The sequence below is a fragment of the Ciconia boyciana genome, chromosome 1 (genome assembly GCF_034638445.1).
Source record: "Ciconia boyciana chromosome 1, ASM3463844v1, whole genome shotgun sequence".
NCBI classification, from domain to species: Eukaryota; Metazoa; Chordata; class Aves; order Ciconiiformes; family Ciconiidae; genus Ciconia; species Ciconia boyciana.
The window spans coordinates 81,070,760-81,093,326 of record NC_132934.1 but is presented as its reverse complement, the minus strand read 5'-3'; the positions used below and the strand labels follow the sequence as shown (position 1 = coordinate 81,093,326).

Sequence of the window (22,567 nt, the reverse complement as noted above, 5' to 3'; positions counted from 1 at the left end):
TGGTTTTCCAAGGTGTTGAATGCACGCCATCGATTTTAGCTGAAATTCTGAGTGCTCAGCCTTTCTTAATATCAGATCCTTCCTGTTTAAAAGAACAAAAAGCAGATTTAATGTTTATTAAAGCCAGCCCTATACGCTCAAAGGAAGGGTATTAGCCCCCTAAGTGATTCTGTAAGTTAATATGTCTTTATTAGTTGGCTCTTTTCAACCTAGCAAGTGTTGTGGAACAGGCCATTATAAATTACATAAGCTTTATTTGAACTGGCTTCTAGTAAAACATAACACACCTACTGGAAGATTGTTATATAAATGTCACCTTCTGGTGAGCAGTCTGAACTAAAACACAGATTTATTCTACACTGCTGTTAATACACACACAGTCTTCTTTCATGAAACCAGTCTCTGGATAAAATTCAGAAGTGGAGTAGACAGCAGTAATTCCTTTGTGTTCAGCATCTCAACCACTTTAGACCAGCTCTTGATTTGGTCCTACATTTGCAGGGGAATAGACAAAAAATAAAATATTACATCACCAAATAATTTAATTTGTCCTTGTCTCATGCCTGGCCAGACACTAGCTTTTTCACTGCATGTACAAGTAAGAGCAAGAGATGCTTTTGTTGCCATGGTTTGGGGAGGAGGGACAGATCAAGGACTTCCATTTTTTTGAGGCACCGTAGAATTAGACAGCAGAGGCCACATACAGATGGGTGTAATTCCAATCTTATTTCCAAAGGCACTACAGCACTTCTCTTCAGCCCTGGAGATTTACCGTCTCCACTGCAATATGTACTCTGCAGAGTCCCTCTCTGTATTGATCCAAATACAGGAAGGAAAATGATTAAGTGATATCCAGAGTTAGCAAGATTTCATATTGTTTACCTGTAAATGCAGCGGGAGTAGCCCTGAGTTTCTCATTAACTCACAGTACTGCCGGGAGCTGATCTGCTGTCAGGCTTTCTGCAGACTCTGAAACAGCTCTTGCCACGTTATTGAATTGGTCTTTCTTATTAATCCAGGGCATCTTTCTCAGAATGTAGGCTTGAGGTTGTAAATTTTTTTCCTTAAGAGGAGGGATGTTGGGGATGTGGCCCTTGGCTCTCACACCAGGAGTTGCGCTGCCAGCACCAGTCTATGGCAGAAAACACTGTTTTCAAGCTAAACCATGCATAATCTTAGGACACCAGCAGAAGGCAGCCACCACTTCAGTACAGTCAGATAGACATATAAAGAGCTATTGCAAAATACTTCAATGGAGGGTGATATGGCAAAGGGTGGCTCTCCACAAATTGCTCTTGAACATACAACAGCACTTCTGTAAGTGCCACCAGAGAGCTCCAGTCCTGGGTGCGGTGACAGACACGTTGCCTTTCCACCACCACTCCACACCACTGTTCATTGCCCCTGTGCAAGGGCTGCCACCCATAAATCCTAACACTATTACTAGCCAGCTTCTGACAGCCAAACATTGTTTTTGATGGCCAAGTTACCTAGTTGTGTCTTCAAAGACCATTTCCCACTTGTTGATCATGTCAACTGTCACGAGAAATTCCTAATAAGGTAACAAAGCATTTGGAATTTTGTTTTCAAGGGAAGTAATTACCTCTTTCCTCCATTAAAAAAATCTGTTCATACTAGTAAACACTTTTTAAATATATTTGAGTATTGTATTTCAGGTATTTGATGTCATAATGGAAGTTTGGCTTGTGAAAGGACATGAGGAATGTTTTTGATTAAAAATGACCCTTTCAGTGGTCTCCCAAAGCTTTCCACAGATTTAGCGCAGTTGCAAGAGTATAAGGGATGTACTTATTGCAGTGACTTCCGTAGTATGAGTAGAGCATGCATGGGATGTACGATACCACCAACCTTGCATGGTTCCAGCTTGCATCCAGCTCCATGCTGCATATATGCAGAAGGAAATCCAGTGCAACCTCATCATTAGCACACAGAAAGCTTCCTGGGAGGTGGTACCTCTCTTTAGTCTTCCCAGCTTAACCCCTGCTTGGTGAAGGGAGATACAATGATCTGTACAGAGAAAACCTCCCCACAGAGCCCAACTATCTGCCTGCCACACTGATCTAGAAATAAGAGCGTCCTTCATCCTTTACAGAGCACTCATTGTAACTCGGTCCTTACATCCAGTATTTTTCCCTGTGATCTCCTCATGATTGCAAGACCAGTAGCATTCTCACCTTAGTTCTCAGCATGACTTTCTTCTAAATTTCCCTAAAAACACACTTTATTTCTCTAAGGCTTTTAAACGTAACCAGGGGCAAGACAGCAGCACACTATATATGAAGATACAAACAAGGAAAACACACACACACACAAAATCATTTTAACACAAAAGCCCTTTGGCTTAAAAGAAACATAGAACATAACTTAGACTAGGACATTCTATTCACACATATCTCATAGGAGGCACCTGTAAAACACCTCCACACTGCCAAACCTTCTGCTGTACACTTGCAGCAGGGGAGCTTATGTCATCATTTAATTTATATACAATCTTCAGCTGGTAAAAAGCTGGCCTTTAAAACTGATAGCACATGAGAAAGTTTTCCCAACATTGTAGGGGCAGAGGCTGTGTAAGAAATTAGTGGCAATGCTCCTATTTCCAAGCCAAAGACTTCAAAATTGAGTATTAGGGTTTCAAGCTCACCTGGCTAGACTTTTACCATTCAAATATTCAGTTTTAATTAATACTACTTTCAGAAACCACCTTTTCAGTTTAGGTATTTTACAGAGTATCTCAGAAGTGCTAGTTGAGAAAATAATCTATTTTTCATTTGTTGAAAAATTTATCACATGCCATACATGTATAAAACTACTTGAAGGAAAAGGTTTTTCATCCACCAACATAATACAGCTGTAAATTTTGAAATCCCAGCATAAGTGAGCTGTTCATTTCAGCTTTACAGAGCAATCTCCAGACTCTTCAACCACTCTGGTTACACAGAAGTCTTCTCTCTTAAATGGACTGGTCAAAACAGATCCAAAATGTAGAACTGGAATGCTCCTTGGAAGGCTAGCGGTCAGCCCCCCACAAAAGAAAAGAAACTGCAGTGCATTAGTATTGATCCTCCATTCTACTCTTACCAACTCCATGTACAGCTTCAAATCAAGCACAATAGCAAAATGGCATAGATGGAAGAAATTCTGCCTAGAAGCATCCTTGACGATCCCTGCACTTCTCCCCATCCTATCTAATTAACTTGAAATTGCTACTTTATAAAATGCTTACTGATGTCTGAAAACAGTTATATACTAATGAAGACAGGGAAAACAAGGGTTTACAGTAACAAAGAAAATAATTTTAATCCATGTTAATGGGTAATATTTAAGGTTACAGCTGGTGATAGTATTTCTGACAGACGAAGGCAAAGCTGTGTTAGTAACAGGCACATTTGTTTTGTTTGTGAGACTTATTTCATGCAAAGAGCGTGATTCAGAAAAAAAATGCAGGGTGAATGCAAGCAATCACAAGAGGCCATTCATCATTCTGCCTACGTTTTTTTTGGTTAATGTATCCACAGAACTGCAACTGTGCTCATTCCACGAGAGAGAAGTTCACAGCAGAGGCATTAAAACAGACAAGCTTTACCATCGTTCTCCAGCTGCCAGTCAGCCTTATCTGCCAGCATGTATAGACAATATCAGCTCCATTAACCATGCCACTCCTGTAGTGGCATTGGATTGAAACGATGACAACATTAAGCAGCTACTGCAAAAAGACACAAGACTACGTAAATCCAGAAAGCTGAAGTAGCTAATTGGCTGTTTCTCAAACACTCGAGCAATCCATTTTGGTTCCATTGGTACACTAGTAATTAAAAAGCTAATTGCTATTTTATTTCAGAAGGCGAGAAACCCCAAGAATAAAGTCATGAGAAATGCAGCTTGAAGTGAGAATGGCAACACTCTCTGTTCTCATCAATAGGTCTCTGCAGTATAAGCGAGCTATCACCTTGTGAAAGTTTACACAAATACTTGTCACAAGAGTAATTAGCTGATCAGAAATCTAGGTGATACCTCCTTCTCCTTTCTCTATCTGAGATCCCAGACAGGATTTGAGGTTTAAAGGGAAAACTAATACTGTTATTCTGTTTGCTTTGATGAAACCTCTTCTGGTTGACGTTCATGAGATAAAGGCCCTTAGGCCAAAATTTTCTCTCACAAATTAATTCCCCCCTAGCTCCATACAGCTCGTCCCTAGCTGAACTTACTCTTTTGTTTGAAAACACTGTCACTGGTGAAAATGCTGGGCAACCTGAAATTTTAAAGAAATGCAAGGAACCGAATAATCTGAATCTCAATGTTTCAAGTGAAAGACGACTTACAACTTTGTAAGTAGCAGAACTGTTTCAATGCATGCCTAACATCTACAACTGAACAACATTGTCATTGCTGTCTGCTAACAGTGCTGCCTTCCTCCTGATCATACAGCTAAACAGAAGAATGTCTGAACAAGCGAAAAACCACTCTGGGGTGAGCTGATAACCGCACTGCTTCCGCTAGGCTATGTGGAGAAACAAGAAGTGGGTCCTGAGATACAAAAAGTGATTATATTATTAAGAGCTTGCAATGCAGAAGGAGTATACTCCGATGTTACCAAGAGCTTAAAACGCATAAGGGGTATTCAGTGTGAGCTGGTGGGTGCGGTACAGCGTGTGTGCAGAGGCAGAGAGAAACAGCAGAATAACTCATGTTTTTATGTAGTCCTCTGGAAAAGGAACCCTTGACAGCTTTTGAAAACAGCTGCCAGACCACTTAGGGAAGAAAGGAGACTCACAGAATACTTTCTGTAGGGGAAAAGGAATGCATACCAAAAAGTGGGAGATTTCAAAGTACTGCTTAGGGGAGAAGAAAGAAAAAGCCCAGACATGCAAAACAGAAAACACTGACCTAGCAACATGGCAGGATCTATGTTCGATAGAGTGTAGGAAGGAATTGCTCTTGCATCAGCAGGCATTCAGAGCATGCCACATAAGGAGACTGTGAAGTCGGAGGACACTGCTGGTATGCTCTACCACAGGAATATGCAGTATTGCTGTCGCCAGCACTGTATAACTTGATCAAAATGTATTTTGAAAGTTGCCATGAGAAAGAAGGTATGGAAAAAGTCATCTTTCATAGCACACTATTTCTATTCACATTGAACACCCTGTCTCATGAAAACAGAGAGTTTTATAATCCACTTTAGTCACAAATTTCTTTCATCAGAATACCTATCAGCTGCAACATAGTTAAGAATGTCACCATTACCCACCCTAATACATAGAGACCATACACAAGAATTCCTTGAAGCAGCAGTTAATGTTAGTATTGATTTAAGCCAGTTGAGAGTTCAGGCAGACACACAAAAAAAAGCAAGGCTAATCTTGCACTAGTTATGGAAGCAAAACTTCAACCTCCCACGTGCTTTTTCTGGAGGGGAAAAAAGAAACCAGAAGTCAGTTGTTTGGGGTTTTAATTTTTTTTTTTTAAATGAAGTGTTGCTGAAAATCATTAGCTGAACAATGACAGCATTTTCTAGTTACAATTTAAAGTGGGTAAGATAAAGAAAATACAAATAATAGTATAAATAATACCAAGCAACAGCCTTTGCAGAAATTGCTTAAGGCAATGGCTATAACAGACACTACAAATTCTACTTATATATCTACATACACAAATCTATACATTCCGCAAATACAGCATCAGTTGAATTTTAGTCCACTGCTTCGCTATTCAGTATGAGATACCTCAGATTTTACTGCGGATTAGAAGCTTCTGTTTTCTAATACAAATCCACAACAGTCATACAAGAAATTGTTACTGACATAACTTACAGATAAATTCATGCTCAGTGGCACTAACAGCAGGAAAGTTACAAGCTGGTGTTTTGCCTTCTTTACCTACAATGGGGATTTCTATATCAGCCGATCCTCTGTCACTCACGCTGTAACTCTTAAGTGTAAGGAGAAAGACTAGGATTCTTATTTCAGCTTTTCCTCTGATTTCTCTACATATTTAGACTAGTCTCAGACATTTGGTCCTTATATTGAATAATTTTATAGCTAATTATAGAGATTATAATTTCTTGGAACATAACAAATGGAACTATGATGCCAAATCTTCTCCATCTCTTCATGGGATACCAGGAAGAACTAGATTTATTATTGATGTAGATTAATCTTCACCCTAAAATGTAAAAGGGGGAAAAAAAGGAAAAACAAGTCAGTCACAGGCACTCTCCCAAAGTTAGTCATGGTTTCAGCTGTCAAGAAAGAAAAAAGCTTTTTTGAAATTTATCCAATACATTAAAAAAACACAACCAAACACCTCTCATATAAGTTATAATAGTGTTTTGAAAAGCACTTAATAGAATGCAGGTTCTTTGGCAAACACTTATTATTATCAGATTATGAAAGCAGACCATGATTTTTTAAAAATTTTTTTTAAACACACATAATTACAAAATGTTCTGTTAAGTGACAAGTCTATTAAATGTATCCGCTTCATTTTTCAGGATTCTATGCCCCAAGCATGTATTTTGGATTAAAAAGACAAGACTTATTACATCTTTTCTTATCAAGTTTTCACTATCTGGTAAATCCTTGGGTTAAATTCTCCAAAAAGATAGTGCAACTGTACAGTGCTTACTCTATCAGCATCAGTTGAGTTCCATCTCACACCTTACCGTAACAGTCCTAGCATTGTTATAAACACCAAATACTACAGACAGCATTTTTGGAAGACTGTGGATAGTTTCCAAGAGATACCCACCTTTAGCTGGGCAAATGGTTCTAGCTGACCATTAGATTTCCATGGCAAGTGGGAAAATGAAGCATTTCCAGGCTTATTTCCTTTCTTCAGTGTTTGTGAGAGAGAACCAGCTGCACACACTCACTGCAGGAGAAATGGTGGAAGGCTGTACCCATCTTACTCAAAGAGAGGATAAGACATCCTCCATTATTTAGGGTACCATATGAGACTCCTAGTCAAAGGACCTAGTACTATCACTTCCAGGAGCCACCTCAATGGGGACAAAGACTAAGCATTAGAGTACCAAATGAGCACAAACCATAAACATTTCTGTTAGTTTTCAAGGGGAAATGCTAAACTTCAAACTCCCAAATAAAGGGCCCCTGGAGATCCATCTAAAGCTAGAACATTTATACGATCTCCCACATGATGGAAGGCACAGAACTTTAATGATTGTTGCTGGGAATCCTACACTTCGTAATGAACTACAGCATCTAGAGGAGCTTGGAAGATTGCAGTTAGAGCCTCTAACTCTGTCTCACACATATTTTGGCTTGCAGGACAAACAAGGAAACAGTTTAAGATGATGTAGGCTGTAACATGCCTCCTGTCCCATCTGCATGAAGCACAAAAAACCTGTTAGAACATGGATACCACTATTTGTGCCACAGAGCTGGGCCCAGGCTTGCCAAACACAATCCTGTAATGCCAACTGCTGTCTAAGCCAGGAAGCAGGAGCCACTGTGATGAGGAAGAGATGAAAACTGTTGCTCATCACAATGAAAAATTCTGACTCCTCATTTCCTCCATAAAAGAAAACTTAACTCCTGAGAAGTTTCTTATTTGGTATCACAGAAATTGAAACAAAGAAGGAGTGGAGGGAAGAGAGCAAGTGGGGTACTTCTGGTGAAATCAGAGCTGCATTTGTCACATAACCTAGTGCAGAGTGGAGCTGTTCTGGTCACACATACATAAGTCCTCTGCATGTTTTCTACATCCCTGATTCAGAAAGACACTTAAGTATACACATAACCTTTGAAACATATGTTTAATTACAATACATAGTTTACATTTGAAACTAGACTGTGTAAGTCTAATTCTAACCAAAAATAATATATTACACTTCTGGCATGATCATATTACAAAATCCAACTGCAAGGTTCACGGACTGTAGTTCTGGATGTCTGGCCTAGGTTTTTTTCCTCCAGAGAACCCAGAAAAAGGACAGGCAAACATTCAACATAGACAAAAATCCCAAAACTTATGGGTTGGCTTTGTTGCCATCTTTCAGGACAAACTGCAGTTCAGAGCTTAAAATACAGGGTGGAGGGGAACCCTCATATCCTCCCCATCTCTGCTTCAGTGTTACTTAACCTTTCATAATAGCGTTCCATGTCTATGCAACATATCTAGCAATTGCTAACTAAATACATGTGTGGAGGGTCTAGAGAATAAATTTAAAACCATGCCTTAAGGATTAATACAAGTGCTCAGAATGGAATTCTGAAAACAACTGTACTGTACACTGAAATATGGCACTTCATTATTTTCAGTGCTTTTTACTAATCCTGAATTGAGATAATGCTAAACAGACCCAATTAGTTCAATAAAAAGGCAACGTTCAGTCTAGCAAAGTCATTCATTATAATATTTATTCTATGAAACAAAGAAGAAAACATAAGATTAAAAAACGTTCCATGCATTTCATAAAATACAGAGAAAGGCACTGTCACAAACAAAACAGAGAATAAGCAAGCAAAACCCCCACTAAAAGTTCTGAGAGCTCCACTCTCCACATTGCATCAGATACATGCAAAAAGCATATACAGGAGAAAGGGCAGTCTAAGGAAAGTGGCAGGTTATCTGTCAGTATCTTGGATGAGTAAATCAGCCCACAAGACTTTTGCCATCGCCTCTCTTACCATGAAACCAAACTGACGCAATTCGTTTTCCTTGCCACCAGTTCTCGGCATTGTCTTTGGCTGGGAAACCAGGATAGCACAGCAGAATGCATATTAAGTTGCAGGCTAGAAAGATACTAAGGCCCAGAGTGTAGGTAGATACAGAAAGATAGCAGGGCATGATGGGTGGGAGGAGATGGCAGTTTATCCACTGCTGGAAGCAAGGTGGAGGGACATACTTTGACTATCTTACCGGGAGCATGGAGGGTGGGAAATACATGCTGCAAAAGAAGTATGGGCAGAAGCAAGGAATGTATCTAGTACCTCTCTTTAAGAGTCCCAATAACATAAAAGACACGCTGCATTATAAAAGGATGCTGAAAGCAACACCTTTATTTAGGTTACAAATTACATTACTGTAAACCTTCTTACTGAAAGCTTTTGATCCAGTTCCTTCTCCTCGACCTACAGTACTCCATTCAGCTTTAGCAAAGTTGTTACCAGATCCTCCTCTTGCCTTTTTTTTTTTAATAGAACCTCTCAGACTCCCACAACAGTTACCAATCACATAACTACTGACCACAAAGCCAATTCTGGGCTCTGACACAAAAGCAGCTCCCATCTCTTATTGGGAATGCCCAAAAGCTGCCATAGCTGTATTTGGGGAAGGTGGTGTAGAGAAAGGAAGAACAAGGCTCCACTTACACAAACACCTATTACCCCCAAAACCCCACTCCATGCAGGCTTAGAAACACCACAATCAAATAATTTCATGTGGGGAGGAGCAAAGAGAAGACAGTGGACTGGGATCCTTCCCCCTGCACCTGGGGATGCATCCACTTCTCTGACAACAGCATTCTTCTGCTAGCTACCAAGCTATCTCTGCTGCAGTGCGGAAGGTTCTGCATTGGTCTCCTGTGAATGATGCACCATGGGGGAAGATTGTTACAGTTACAAATGTAGTTTTCACGTCGTTTCTTAAAAACAAAGCTAGGAATTCATATTTTTCAAAAATTTACAGTAAAGTGTAATTTAACCTGTAGCATTAAATATTTAAAAGTTAGAAGATGCAAGATACAGAATTGCCCATACTACCCCTTAATTATGTTCCTTTGCATGTAGGTATCAGGAATATTACTTTATATCACATGATCTTTTCACCTTTCAATCCCCAGAAGAACCTTATTTCATTCCCTGGATAAGCACAAATGAGGCAGAAAGAAGACTCCATAGGAAATCCCAAGTCCAGCATTTTTCACTTTTGAGTGCTTGCAGCTAGAATAATGTTTTCTTGATGGAGTTTTTAAAATTCAATTATGTTTTATGTGCTCCATTTACCTTGCATTAGGAAAACAGAAAATGCTGTAAAAGATTAAGGTCTCAGGTCTTCACAGGTCTCCACAGGCCTTGGTGAAACACAAAGATTGAGTCTTCTTTTAAAGTAACTGCCCAGCTTCCTAGCTAGTGTAATTTCTGTGTTGTCCGTGTAAACATTACACAAAGTCTTTGTACCACCCACTAAGTTCTTTGCTTCAATCAACTATTTGTGCCCAAAAGCACATCCTTATGTTTCTTCCTACACCACAGCCATCCTACGCCACAAAAGATGTAACAAAATAGGAATTAATCATAGGCTGGATACTCACAGGGATTGCTGCTGTTTGCTTCTGTCTTCCCAGCCTTGGCAAGTTTGATTGAGTTCTGCTGTGCTTTGCCCTGCTCCTCTCCAGTTAGCAGGGCTTTTATTTCAGAGGGGATTTTCCCTTGGTCCATCGCCATGCACCACTGCTTGTACTGAAATATGCAAACACATTAGGTATTAGCAAACTGCCAGGATCACATTAGCAGACAAAACAGAGCTGTAATCTTTCCCTTCCGGTATATTCATTTCAGGTTTGAATTTACTGGGCTGAAGCCTCTTGCAAAACTGCAGAGCACTAATGAGCTAAGCACGTGTCCATGGTTGCATACCTGGCCTCAGTAAATCCTGTTTCAGTCAATAAACTGCTACTCAGTGGCAGTACTAGACACAATACTGTAATTATTAAACAACATGGAACACTTTGTGCATTTTCTCGCTGCTGGCATGCCAGAATACTGTTCCAGTTCATGGCCTATTAAAAACAAATATTTCACATGACTCTGGGGCTGATTGACTATTAAGAGGTCCTTTCTGATTGTGCAAGGCACAATCAGTTACAGCACATGTGCCTTATTCCTAGTTCCCTCATCTTAAATTCTTCATTGGCAAACCCTGAAGCACACTGAAAAACCTGTGGTCAATTGGCTGACTTTCCACCCAATCCTAACCCTATTCACTTGTGGCGATTAGCCCTGCCTATTCAAACAAACCTAATGCAAGGTCAAGGCAATATCCTCAGCTCCAGTGAAATTTCAATAGCATCTCAATATCACTGAGGAGCAGAGTCTGTATTTCCAGATGAAACATTCTCTTTGGTTAATGCAGCTTATTTGGCCAAGACACCCATCTTATACATGCTGGAACACAGGACAGCTGTGCAACCACCTACACAGAGAGTATCCTGCAAGAATCAACTTTCCCAACAGAGACAAAGGTCTATGGGAAGCAATGACACACTGTGGATGTATGCCCCCCTTGATATTTTAACACATCTCTTTCCACCCTCTGCCTCTTTCTACCTCTGTCAGAGGTGTTCCAGAACAAACATTTCAAATACAGGCTCATAAGCAATGGCACTTTCTTTGCTTGCTTCCAGTTCAAAACCAGCAGATTAACTTGTTACATGGGGTTCATATTCAACACACAAAGTAGGCGAACAGCTGAGTGCATCTGTTACTGATGTTTTGATACCTTATGGCTAGCCAAATCCCACTCTCAGTTACAGTGATTTCAAGAACAAACGTCCATGAAGGCAGGTCCCGAATAATACTGAGGGTTAGGTTAAATGATAGTTTCTTACCATTTCAAGCTCTTCTCTAAGAGCGCAGATGGCTCGCTCTCTGCTTGAAACCAGCTCTTCCAGGTACTGGTACCTCAGCTTCTTCCTGGCTCTGCACTCTCTTGCACTCTGACGACTTCTTTCAAGCTTTGCCTTCAAGTCTATTTTGGCTGGTTTACGACCTCGCTTGCCTGGTTTCTTTACCTTGCCTCCAACCACCTGGAAAGGAAGGGTACATTAAAGATCCTGTTCTGCAGAGGGAATGCTGGAGCCATGTCATTGTGCCTACTAGGTGTCTCAAGTAGAAAATTTTGCATATACTTTCACTGATTCTGAGCAACAGAGGAAAGATGTAGCTTGTTTAGTGGGCTGATGTATGAAGTTTTCAGTGGCAGCATCAAAAAACAAAAGGGAGGGATATGACTTCATATTGAAGTCAGTGCTTAAGCAGTCCTGGTATAAATCCTACTAATCTGATTTGGAGGAACAGCATCACAGAACAGTTGAGGTTGGCAGGGACATCTGGAGGTCATCTGGTCCAATCCCCCCTGCTCAAGCGGGGCCACCTAGAGCTGGTTGCCCAGGACCATGTCCAGATGGCTTTTGAACATCTCCAAGGAGGGAGACTCCACCACCTCTCTGGGCAACCTGTGCCAGTGCTCAGTCACCCTCACAGTAAAAAAAGTGTTCCCTGATGTTCAGAGGGAACCTCCTGTGTTTCAGTTTGTGTCCATCGCCTCTGGTCCCGGCACTGGGTACCACTGAAGAGAGCCTGGCTCTGTCCTCTTTACACCCTCCCCTTCAGGTATTTGTATGCACTGATGAGTCCCCTGAGCCTTCTCTTCTCCAGGCTAGATGGTCCCAGCCCTCTCAGCCTTTCCTCACAGCAGAGGTGCTCCTTCATTGTCTTAGTGGCCCTTTGCTGGACTCTCTCCAGTAGCTCCATTTCCCTCTTGTACTGGGAGCCCAGAGCTGGACACACTACTCCAGATATCTAGGAGGATATCTAGGACACCTAGGAGACAGAGACGATCAGTCAAATTCGTAGCAAAACTCCTATTATTACTGACAACCCCTGCCCTAATATAGTGTTTCTAGAGTTGGCACGTATTATGGAGTTTAACACTTTAATTTGGAAGAAAAAATATTTATTTATATCAATATAATCCAAAACTTAGTTTTGCTGCAATAAAATGACCATAGTTTCAGCCTACTCAAAAGATTAAACTTGTCAGAATTACTCACTAGCCATCTCAGCTTCCTCAATCCTGATTTCTTTCAAAGAAATCTTCTGAGTATTTTTACTACACAGGGAACTCAGTTACACCAAGTCCTACCTCTGCTGCCTCTATTCCAGTTGTACCTAACCACTCTGGCCATGTTTACCTTTGAAACGATACTACACAGCTTGGAAGATTGTCTCCTCATGCCTCCTCATACAACCTATCCCAATGTTCAGCTCTCCCAGCACCTAACTTAGGTCTCCCTTGCAGAACTGTAACCCCCTAGTTTCTTGTCCTACGGACTGCAGGTTGTAGAATCATTTTCCCCTCTTCTTTGTGTCTCCTTTTTTTACAGGTCAGAAAGCTTCTCTTGCTACAAATAAAGAAGAAGGGAATAGTTTCCTCAATGTTTACTCTACACTTCCCCACCCAAATATTTCACTCTTAATATGAGAGCATGGCACATGAAAGTCTTAAATATGATCTGAAATTCAGTACACTGGCCATTGGGTAGTATCACCCTGTAAGCATTTCATCAGCCATATACCCCACCTCCCTTCTGAAGTGAGGATTTCTCTTTATTTGCATTCTGACCACTGTTTGAATGGAGGGGGTGCGGAGAAACAGACCTAACACGCACACCTACATACAAGAATTTCACTGCTGACTTAGTGTTTCACCATACTGTGTACAGACAGTACTTTTTCTAATAGGCAGTGTTCAAAATATCAGAGTTCATAATAAAAAAAGGGCACTTTTTACTGTGTGATGCTACAAAGTAAGTCAGCTTTGACATTCAAAGAAGTCACTTGTTCTATGAACTTAGCAGGCTGCAATAAAAACAATAACATAGTGAATTGATGTGCTAGAATGAAGAAAAAAAGGATTATACAATTGAGCCTATTCTTTCCTTGGAAAGTGAGTCAACAATCACATGCCAACATAATCCTACTCTCTCTATATTGCCTCTCCTAATTTATTCAGGTGTAGCTGCCTACCATAAGCAAATGGAGGAACAGAAAGTACTTAATGGGCATCTAGTGATAATGAAACAAACATAATACATTCAGAAAAGCAAAGGAAAAAAAATCAATCTCTTTTACATTTGAACTGCTGAATACAGTTTGAATAATTCATTCACTCCACCCAAGGTGCTCTCCTTAAGATCTTCTAGTTCAGATACTATATTCACCGAAACAGTATAAAACTAACCAGCCATGGCCAAGGGGGAAAGAAGCTCCAAAGAAAGGAAAGCAACTGTCGCCTTTCGGGCATGACAAGGACGGCTCTGTCCTCTCATAGAACCACACTCATATTTCTGCATGGTGTGATTTAGCTCAGTAGGAGCTCAGTAGGAGTTAGAAATACATGTAGTCTTCCCAGGAGGGGCTGCAGGCACTCATAATTTGCTATCTATTATTACTTGCACTTGAAAGATTTCTGGATATTACATTATACACTACAGCCAAGGTACTTCAGTTCTCAAAGACTTTTAGCACCTAAGGTTTATCTGTGCCAATGCAAGGTAGTTTAAAGTAAATCTTTGAATTCAAGAGCTAGATAAGGTCTTGTAGAGACATACACTCCAGCTCTCTTAAAAAAAACCTTTGCCACTCTTTGAGCTCTGACCCTCTAGAAGAGTGGGCTAGCACTCGAGGTTGGAGTCCCAGAACACCACATACTGCTGTATTAACAAAATAATAACTCAAGTCTTAGTCCTGTGCATGTCACAGCCATGCCCTTTCACCAGAACGTCAGGCAGGTGAATAGTTGCTACCACGCTGTTTCTTACAACCAGCAAGTTAAAACTACTTGGAAATAGCACCCAACCTTTCCACAGCCAGCGTCTTGGGTAGGCACCAGCATTGAAAAGCACTCGCAAGCAGCACAGCTTCACAGCAGTTAAATCCATCCAACACCACAATCTCATAAAATAATTTCTTTTTAAGGACCTGTTATTTCAAAGCATCTTGTGTATGCTTATATGTAGCCGATGCCTTTTTCAAGGGAGGGGTCACAAAAAACATAAAAAGGGCAAGGGAGAGTGAATTGTTACGCCAACAAGATATCAAGTGGGCTCATACAAACTCTGAGTTTAAAAGCATGTTTTTATGGACAGATCTAGATATGTGGACATAAAACAGTTAAAGGCACTTTGTAGTCACGGGTGTAGACTGCTTTGCACATTGCAACGGCATCCTGGATCCACCAATATCAATGAACTGCTTTCCCTTTAGTCACTCTAGACAGCTTTCCACAGATAGGTCTACTAATTGCTCTCTCCCCCAAGATCTTTTACCACTGCAGCAGCCCTGCACACAAGCTCTCTTATGGGAGGAAAAAGGCTTGTACCTCTTGGGTCATTGCTTGCCAATGCTCTAACCGCCAGGACTATGGAAATAATGAAAAGCTTCCTTCCCTTTTAACTCTGACTTTAAGCAGCAAGACCCTAATAATCTGCCTTCAGACTCATACTGTCTTCATAGATCCTGAACTGGAGTTCACCATAGAATTAGGCATCACCCTGCACAGCTACTTAGGTAAGCGATTTAATCAAATCCTGCATCCTTAACAGTTTTTCCTCACCAATATTTAGAAGCTCCTTCTGTAACCTTAAGCAACCCATCTGGGGAAAAAAAGGCAAAAGGCCTGATAAATCCTTTGCCACCATCCCACATTACCGTATCTCCCTGGCTTCTAGTCATGTTTGCCTACTCGGTTGCTATGCTGATGGGACAGAAAGAAGACAAAGCAGAAGTGCTAGCTGATGTTGAACATGGCAGCAGACCAAGAAAAAACAAGCAAGCAAACATTTCTTATTCCCTTTGTATTCCTCGGGAATTTATCACAGAGCAATGGTTTTAAACTAAGGGAGGGCAGATTTAGACTGGATTTAAGAAAGAAATTTTTTTACAACAAGGGTGGTGAGGCACTGGAACAGGTTGCCCAGAGAGGTAGTGGAGGCCCCATCCCTGGAAACATTCAAGCTCAGGTTGGATGGGGCTCTGAGCAACCTGGTCTAGTTAAAGATGTCCCTGCTCTTGCAGGGGCATTGGACTAGATGACCTGTAAAGGTCCCTTCCAATCCAAAGCATTCTATGATTCTATAAAGAGATGGGATCTATTAGCATTCAGCAGTTGGGATTTGTTTTTATTCAGGGAGTCATATGTAATCAAGACCCAGAACAATATTAATCATAAAATTTGTCATAGAAATATTAAGTGACATGCATTTGTCAAAAATCCGACCAAGCTCCTATTTCAGTTCACTCAGACTTCAGAAAATAGAAAACTTGCTCCCTTTTTAATACAGTACTTAGATCATAACATCATTCTTGCCTGGCATCAGTGTTCAGGTACAAAATTATTTGACCTGGAATTGAAAATAGCTGCAATTACTTGCCCTGATATAGAAAAAGCCCTCAGATTTCTGGATTTTTTTTTATTAGAGGGATTCAGCACACCTCTACAGAAGCACTGCCAGATTGTGTGATGGAGAGGTCCTCCTTTGGAAGGAGATACAAGCATAATATGGCCACTAGCATTCATACCCCGTGAGAAACTGAGCCACTCAGATAGAAGTTTGTGATAAAGCTGGCCTCACTGTGACATCTGCAGGTTCTGAACAATTTGGCAGATTAAAACAACACTATCTGAAGCACTGTTCAGCACTAATCAGCAATGCTGATCGCACTGGCCAGTTCAGCATCTTCCAGCAGCTCTCAGTTAATTCACAGCTAAACAAGTAGCTCTTAAGTGCTCCACCAACCAGTACTTGAGATCCAACTCAAGAAATCATCTTAAGCAGACTCTTGGTTGCATTAGTGGCTGAAGGTATAGGTCTGCAGAATTTAAGTTAGCATGGAGCTGATGATCATCTACAGGATTTATATAAAACTATAAAAATTATCAAGGAATAAAACCTAAGCACTGCATTCATTACAGTACAGGGGGGAGAAATCTATTCACGCTTACAAACATTTTCTCAAAAATCAGTAATCAAATTAGGTTAGTGACAAGTCTCCTAATAAAGATGAAGTTATCTGATCTGCTAAGTCACAGCATACCATTCACAGCAGCAGTATATGACTCAGCTAGAAAATATGCTGGTTATTCTTCCATTGCATGACATTTTATATGCTTTTACACAGATTATTTAGTTAACTTTCACTGGCAGGCAAAATGCATCTGATAATAATCCAAAAACATAAGATATTATTTGGTAAGCAAACACTTTAAGTCTTAAGCAGATATGTCAACAGAAATTAATCCTAAAAGCCTAATCATACAAAGTGATTAATGTACTAAGAGAGTAATCTTTAGCACAGAAGTGTAAAGACAACTATCATTGCTGAAATGTCTATTTGCTGAAAAGTGTAAGCTAGGAATAAATATCAAGTTTTCATAAAGTGTTATGCAGGTGTCCACAAGTCAAGATGGGTAATCATTAAGGGTGAGGGTAGGAATCGCTACTTAGACTCTGCAGCTGGATGCCACCTTACTGCTCAACAGGTGAGAGTCCTCCTCTTCCCCCCAGGAAGGACTTACAGCCTTACACGTGGAAGAACGTCCGCCAACGTGCCATACGCATTCTCCCAGTTTATACTAGCAGAACCCAGGCACTTCTTTAAAACCTCTCTCTATTGGAGCTTGAAACAGGCAACAAGGATGGTCAACTAATGCTATACTACATATATCCTCCTAGCCCACTGCAAACATGAAATAAAACTGTTCTATGGGGTTTAAGCTCATCCATTTTACTTACCCATTGCACATGTGAGAAAGTGGATGTGTCATCTGAGCAATGCCGAGCAGCGACTTGTTAAAACATTTGATAATTTGAAATTGCCCATCTCAAATTATAACCAAAGCTATTTAGGTTTTATATTTCCAAGCAAGCAGCAATGAGAACACTTTACGTTTGGACATGATCCTGGATGGAAGAAGTCTCCAGCACTTTGCAAGTCTGTGTACTCTGAAAAAGTCCTGAAGGATGAAAACATAGTAACCTACCTCCTTAACAACTGAGGTTATTATAAAAACAGATTCTGTGCTTCGCTCTCCCCACTAGCTCTCAGTCCCTGTTGCGGCGTTCAAAGCATTCCTCAGAGTTAATTCCAGGATCGCCTGGGAGATTGTCCCTCTCTTTGTGATCCCAGTCACCCACAACAGCGAGGGTCACAGGCAGAGACATGCTGGAGGACATCTCATGAATGAAGACCCATCAAGCCCTCTATTTTAAGCACAAGATTTCACATGTGACTTGCTCCCACACTCCCTCCAAGGGACACCTGCATCCCTGTAATTATGACTTACAGCAAAATTTCCCTCAGGATCACACATGACCAGGTATTTGAAGTTTCAAAGCTAGGCAGCGGGGAAAGCAGCACAAGTCCTCATGTGCAGCATTTTGCTGTGGCCGTCCCCTGCCTTACCACCAAGTTCTCCCCCAAAATGGAAAGGCTGTATGAACACCAGAGCAAGACATCAACAGATGCTCGATCCATAAATATAAATGCCCCATACAAACAGTTTATCTGAGGGCTTGCTTTCTCAAATTCAACACCTGAAAACACTTTGACCTTACCTATTTAAAAGCTTTTATTTCACTTCATACATTACAAGTTTGTGGAAGTTTAGAAATAGTCAGAACTCAAGACCAACATCCTTGCCCAAGGCCTTGGGACAAGCCTGATGGAAAGCAATCTGAGCTGGAGACCCGGCTTTCAACAGCCACAGCCTCTTTTACAGGTATAAAGGAATTTTCTGCTTCATTTTAGAGGATGCAGCAATTTATTTGCAAGCAAAAGCAAGCCAACAACCAAGAACCATTCTGTTCAAAGTTAAGAAACTAATCTGGAATTAAAACAAGTGCAACAGATTGAGATCTACTCTCAAAAATCTGAAGACTGGACTGTTTTATTGTCATCAGAATTAAATAACAAAAGGTTTTCCTAAGCCAGCTTTTTTACCTTCCTTTGTATACCCAACACATATAAGTAGCTGCCTTGAACTAGCAAGGCATTTTAAAAAGCTGTTGGGTACATTTCACTAAATTTTCATTCCCATTCAAAAAAGTAATCAATTACTACATTCCACTGCTAAGATTAAGAATGATGCACTATACATTTTTTCAAAAAAATCCCACTTCAAATTTAAAAATACCATTTAAAAATATAATATTTGTCTCCAAAATGCACTTTTTCTTAAAGCCCAATCTACTCATTCGTGTTTTGGCTCAGTTAAGTGTATTTTTGAAGAAAAATACATTTCATCTAAACTTTTTAAAAACTAAAGCTATCTTTTCCTCACAGGACAAGAATATTTGTAATAAAAGAGGGCAACCCCAAACTTTTGTTGCTGTTAGCTTGGGTTTTGTTTGCTTGTTTTTATTTGACTGGAATAACAAAAAAGTGATCTAATGTTAAGAATTTTTTTTAATTTCTCATTTCTACCCATAAACTGAGAAGTTAATTACCCACATAAGTATTGCCAGTGTACCCTATAAAAACTTATATTATTAATACAAAAGATTGCAGTTAGCTATGTAGAACTGTATTTTAATGGTTACCAACAAAAGTTATTTATCAACTAACACAAATGTGAAAAATACTTCTTAACCTAACACAAACCCCCTGCTTCCCAGTGTATATAATAAATATATACTAAGTTATATGTAGTATTGTAAACTAACCAAGTAATTTCACCTATAAAGGCTGAAATCACAGTGACAGAATTTCTCCTTTTTCCTGTGTCTAAATACTTCAGAGATACATAAGTGTTATTTTAACAGAGATTAATTGCCAAGGAGCAGCTGCATCACTAAACTCTTTCCCTTACACAACCGATAGCTCAAACCACAGCAAGAAGTGAGACCAGTATCTGAACAAGCCCTAGTTTCACAGCAGCTCTATAGGAAAAAGAAGAGAAGGTCATATTTTGGGCTTGGTTGCGGTTTTTTGTGTGTATAATTTAAGAACATCCTTTAAAACTAGAACATGAAAGTTTTCTAGATCTGATGTTCAGATATTCTACCTCTCCCTTTATTTCTTACTATTTCCATCACATTTTCAGGAATATGTTAAGATGAACCATTTTTCGATTGCTCTCTTAAACCGGGTACAGCTAAATTTTAGTGCGCAAAGAATTAGGGAAAACATTACAGCCTGCAAGCCCAATTCTAAATTCTTTATGTCATGCAGATGAAGGAAAACACTGAACTGGGGTGGATGCAGCTACAGAACCGTTACTTCACTACTAATGTAATTTAGTTATCTCAGTTCTTACAGGGAAATTCCTTTCACAGTCACACTCATTCAATTCACAGATAAGACTCTTGATCACACAGGCCAACCCTCTCAATAAGGAGGAAAGCATGACTCAGTGGAACTTTTAGAAGATTTCAAGGACACACTGGCTCAAGCTGTAAGACCACACTGACTATAAAATGAAGTATAAATAGTGCTTGCCTCATCCTGACACAGTAACATGCAACAGGAAGAGCCCTCACAAGAGACATGGGATCTCTTGAATGGAGCCACCAGACCCTTAGGGCAACCTGCAGCCTCATGAACTTGTTCTGAAAGGAACCGCAGCCCTTCAAAACAACTACAGTGAAGCCTTTCAGAGCAGCAGGCACTTAATGACAAGTATCAGCTATTTTCAGTAGAAGATACAAAGATCCGATATCATCCAAGGTTATTACCTAATGAAAAACCTGCTGAGGTAACAAAGATGTTCAAAGTTTTCTTTAGGTACAGCCACACCCAGTAGTTCTGGGCAGGACCCTTTTCAAGGCCACCATCCTCACAAGTATCTCAGTGGTAAGTATTAAATAAAAACATCATACTAGGAAACAGTACTTGAGACTGAATAGAGGGAGAGTAAATATTCCACTTTTTTTTTCCTCTTCGCTCAGCATCAATTTTTCTAAGGAAAAAAAGAGCAAAGACCTGTCTTACTGACTTGATGAAAAGATTTAGTTTATTTTGTAAATGTGTCCAAAAATGTTTCAGAAAAAAAGGAGATTATCAGGACCTCACAAAACACAACAATAGATCAAAATTATTTTTTAAATGAAAAATCTGGAAGTTATCTGTTACAAATAAGTTAACTCTGATACAGGAGAAATGAAGTGTTCTTAACACTAAAAGAAATAAAAATCAGCTAACAGTCATGAGGCATATATGCCTCCAGACTTAAATCTTCTGGATCTTCTAGACTACGACCCTGATTACATAAGTTTTCATGCAGTTCTCACAGTTGTGAGCATTTTGTTGACTTCAGTGATGCAGACACCCCCCACCCTCCTTTGCAGCTTTCAGACAAGGCCAAATAGTATATATGTTAATTTGGCAAATCATCATGAACCTTACATATACTTACGATCCATTCTGTGGATCCTTTGTACTGCGAAATTATTGATCACTTCTAAGTTTCTCAGATTTAATACCTAAGAAATTACATCAAGTATTTTTTTCCCCCTTCAAATTAAGGCAGATCAGCACAGGCAGTGCGATTTTGTTTTAGTAAAATTCAGCTGTCAAGAAAACCAGGTGGCTTGAGAACAGACAAGGTACCACAGGCCTGTGACTACCACATGACCAGTTTTAATACTCAAGCCAAGCTCAGAATTTATTATGAGTCAGAAGACGGCTGCCTCACAGCCTACCTCAAGTGTTGTTTCACCTGGGTCACTCCTGGAGACTTAAGCTATCTCCAGCACAAAACCCAGGATAATACCATACCCACCACTCTATTGAGTTGAAATACCCAAACTCAACCGGGAGTTTCAGTTGTGAAACGTTGCACTGAGTGGACACAGCAGTTATTTTTTCAGTCCTCACACAGGCCCTATAGGTCCTGCTTTAGGGGCACCTCGGTGCAAGCAGGTGGAGGAGGCGTTCCTTGTGCCTCTTCTGATGTTTCGCTCTGCTTAAATGGAAGACCTGTACCTTCAGGGATGCTACTGTCCTGTTCTCATAAAAAGACACAGGAGGAATTGAAGCACCAGTGCCCATTACAAGGCTGCAACCCAAGCTCCCACCCTAGTACCTTACCATTTGTCCACAGTTGCTATTTAACTAAGAAATTCAGGGTGCTATAGGAACATGACCCACTGCACCAAGTCAGACCACTGGTCCATATCCAGCCTTTGGCCCATGCCCAGAGCTTTAAGGAAAAGCCAGAAGCAGCATCCAAGCACTGTGCTCCACTGCATGCAGAAAGGGAGGAGAATGAAGGGAACAAACCCTCCTCCCTACCAGCAGCGACCAGAGGCCTTCAAGAGAAGATTTCAGAGTTTACTTCAAAAGCCTTTAGCAGGAGCACTCACCTCACTCGCAGTTCCCTGCAAATTAACTGTTACGAGGGTTTGTGGCTGTTTACATCGCACACTTGCACAACGCTCGGACCTGAACCCCTCGGGCTCAGGCGCAGGAGGCCTACCCGAGCTGCCTGCACCAACGCACCGCCTCAGCGGCTGCCCTCGGCTCCAAACTGGCCCCAGCCCCCGGGCAGGCCTCGCAGCCCCTTACCTTGCTGTCATCCATGTGTGCCGCCAGCCCCGGCCCCGCACCGCCGCAGCCCCTGCACGGGGAGCGCACCGGAGCCGCCCGCCCCCGCCCCGGCGGACACCGGCACTCAGAGCCCCCCAGTGCGGCCCACGTCTGCCGCCATCGCCCGCCGCCCTGTTTGTTTACAGCCTCCCGCCCCGCCCAGCGTTGGGTGGGCGGAGGCGCGGCGGGGGAGCGGTGCACGCTGGGAAAAGTAG

At 40.9% G+C, this 22,567-nt stretch overlaps 1 protein-coding gene across 3 annotated transcripts; it reads right to left on the bottom strand.

Annotated features, from left to right (window-relative positions):
- Positions 1–5,456: 5,456 nt before the first annotated feature.
- CREBL2 (cAMP responsive element binding protein like 2) lies at positions 5,457–22,498 on the bottom strand. 3 transcript variants are annotated; one of them, XR_012044734.1, is made up of 5 exons: positions 22,332–22,498; positions 11,594–11,791; positions 10,298–10,445; positions 6,772–6,894; positions 5,457–6,186 (listed from the first exon to the last, which is right to left on the bottom strand). XR_012044734.1 is itself a non-coding variant. In XM_072876859.1 (4 exons), the coding sequence occupies exons 1-4, from the start codon at positions 22,344–22,346 to the stop codon at positions 6,182–6,184; spliced, it is 366 nt and encodes a 121-aa protein (XP_072732960.1). In that variant the 5' UTR covers positions 22,347–22,496; the 3' UTR covers positions 5,457–6,181. The 3 variants fall into 3 exon arrangements, 2 of the variants coding, with proteins under 2 accessions (XP_072732960.1, XP_072732970.1); XM_072876859.1 differs by lacking the exon at positions 6,772–6,894 and having other exon boundaries at positions 22,332–22,496; XM_072876869.1 differs by lacking the exons at positions 5,457–6,186; positions 6,772–6,894 and adding an exon at positions 6,901–9,566 and having other exon boundaries at positions 22,332–22,496.
- Between the last annotated feature and the right edge of the window lie 69 nt (positions 22,499–22,567).

Coding starts and splice junctions, on each gene's coding strand:
- CREBL2 (XM_072876859.1), bottom strand. Junction 10,446..11,593: donor TTAGAGAAGAGCTTGAAATG/GTAAGAAACTAT, acceptor TGCATATTTCAG/TACAAGCAGTGGTGCATGGC.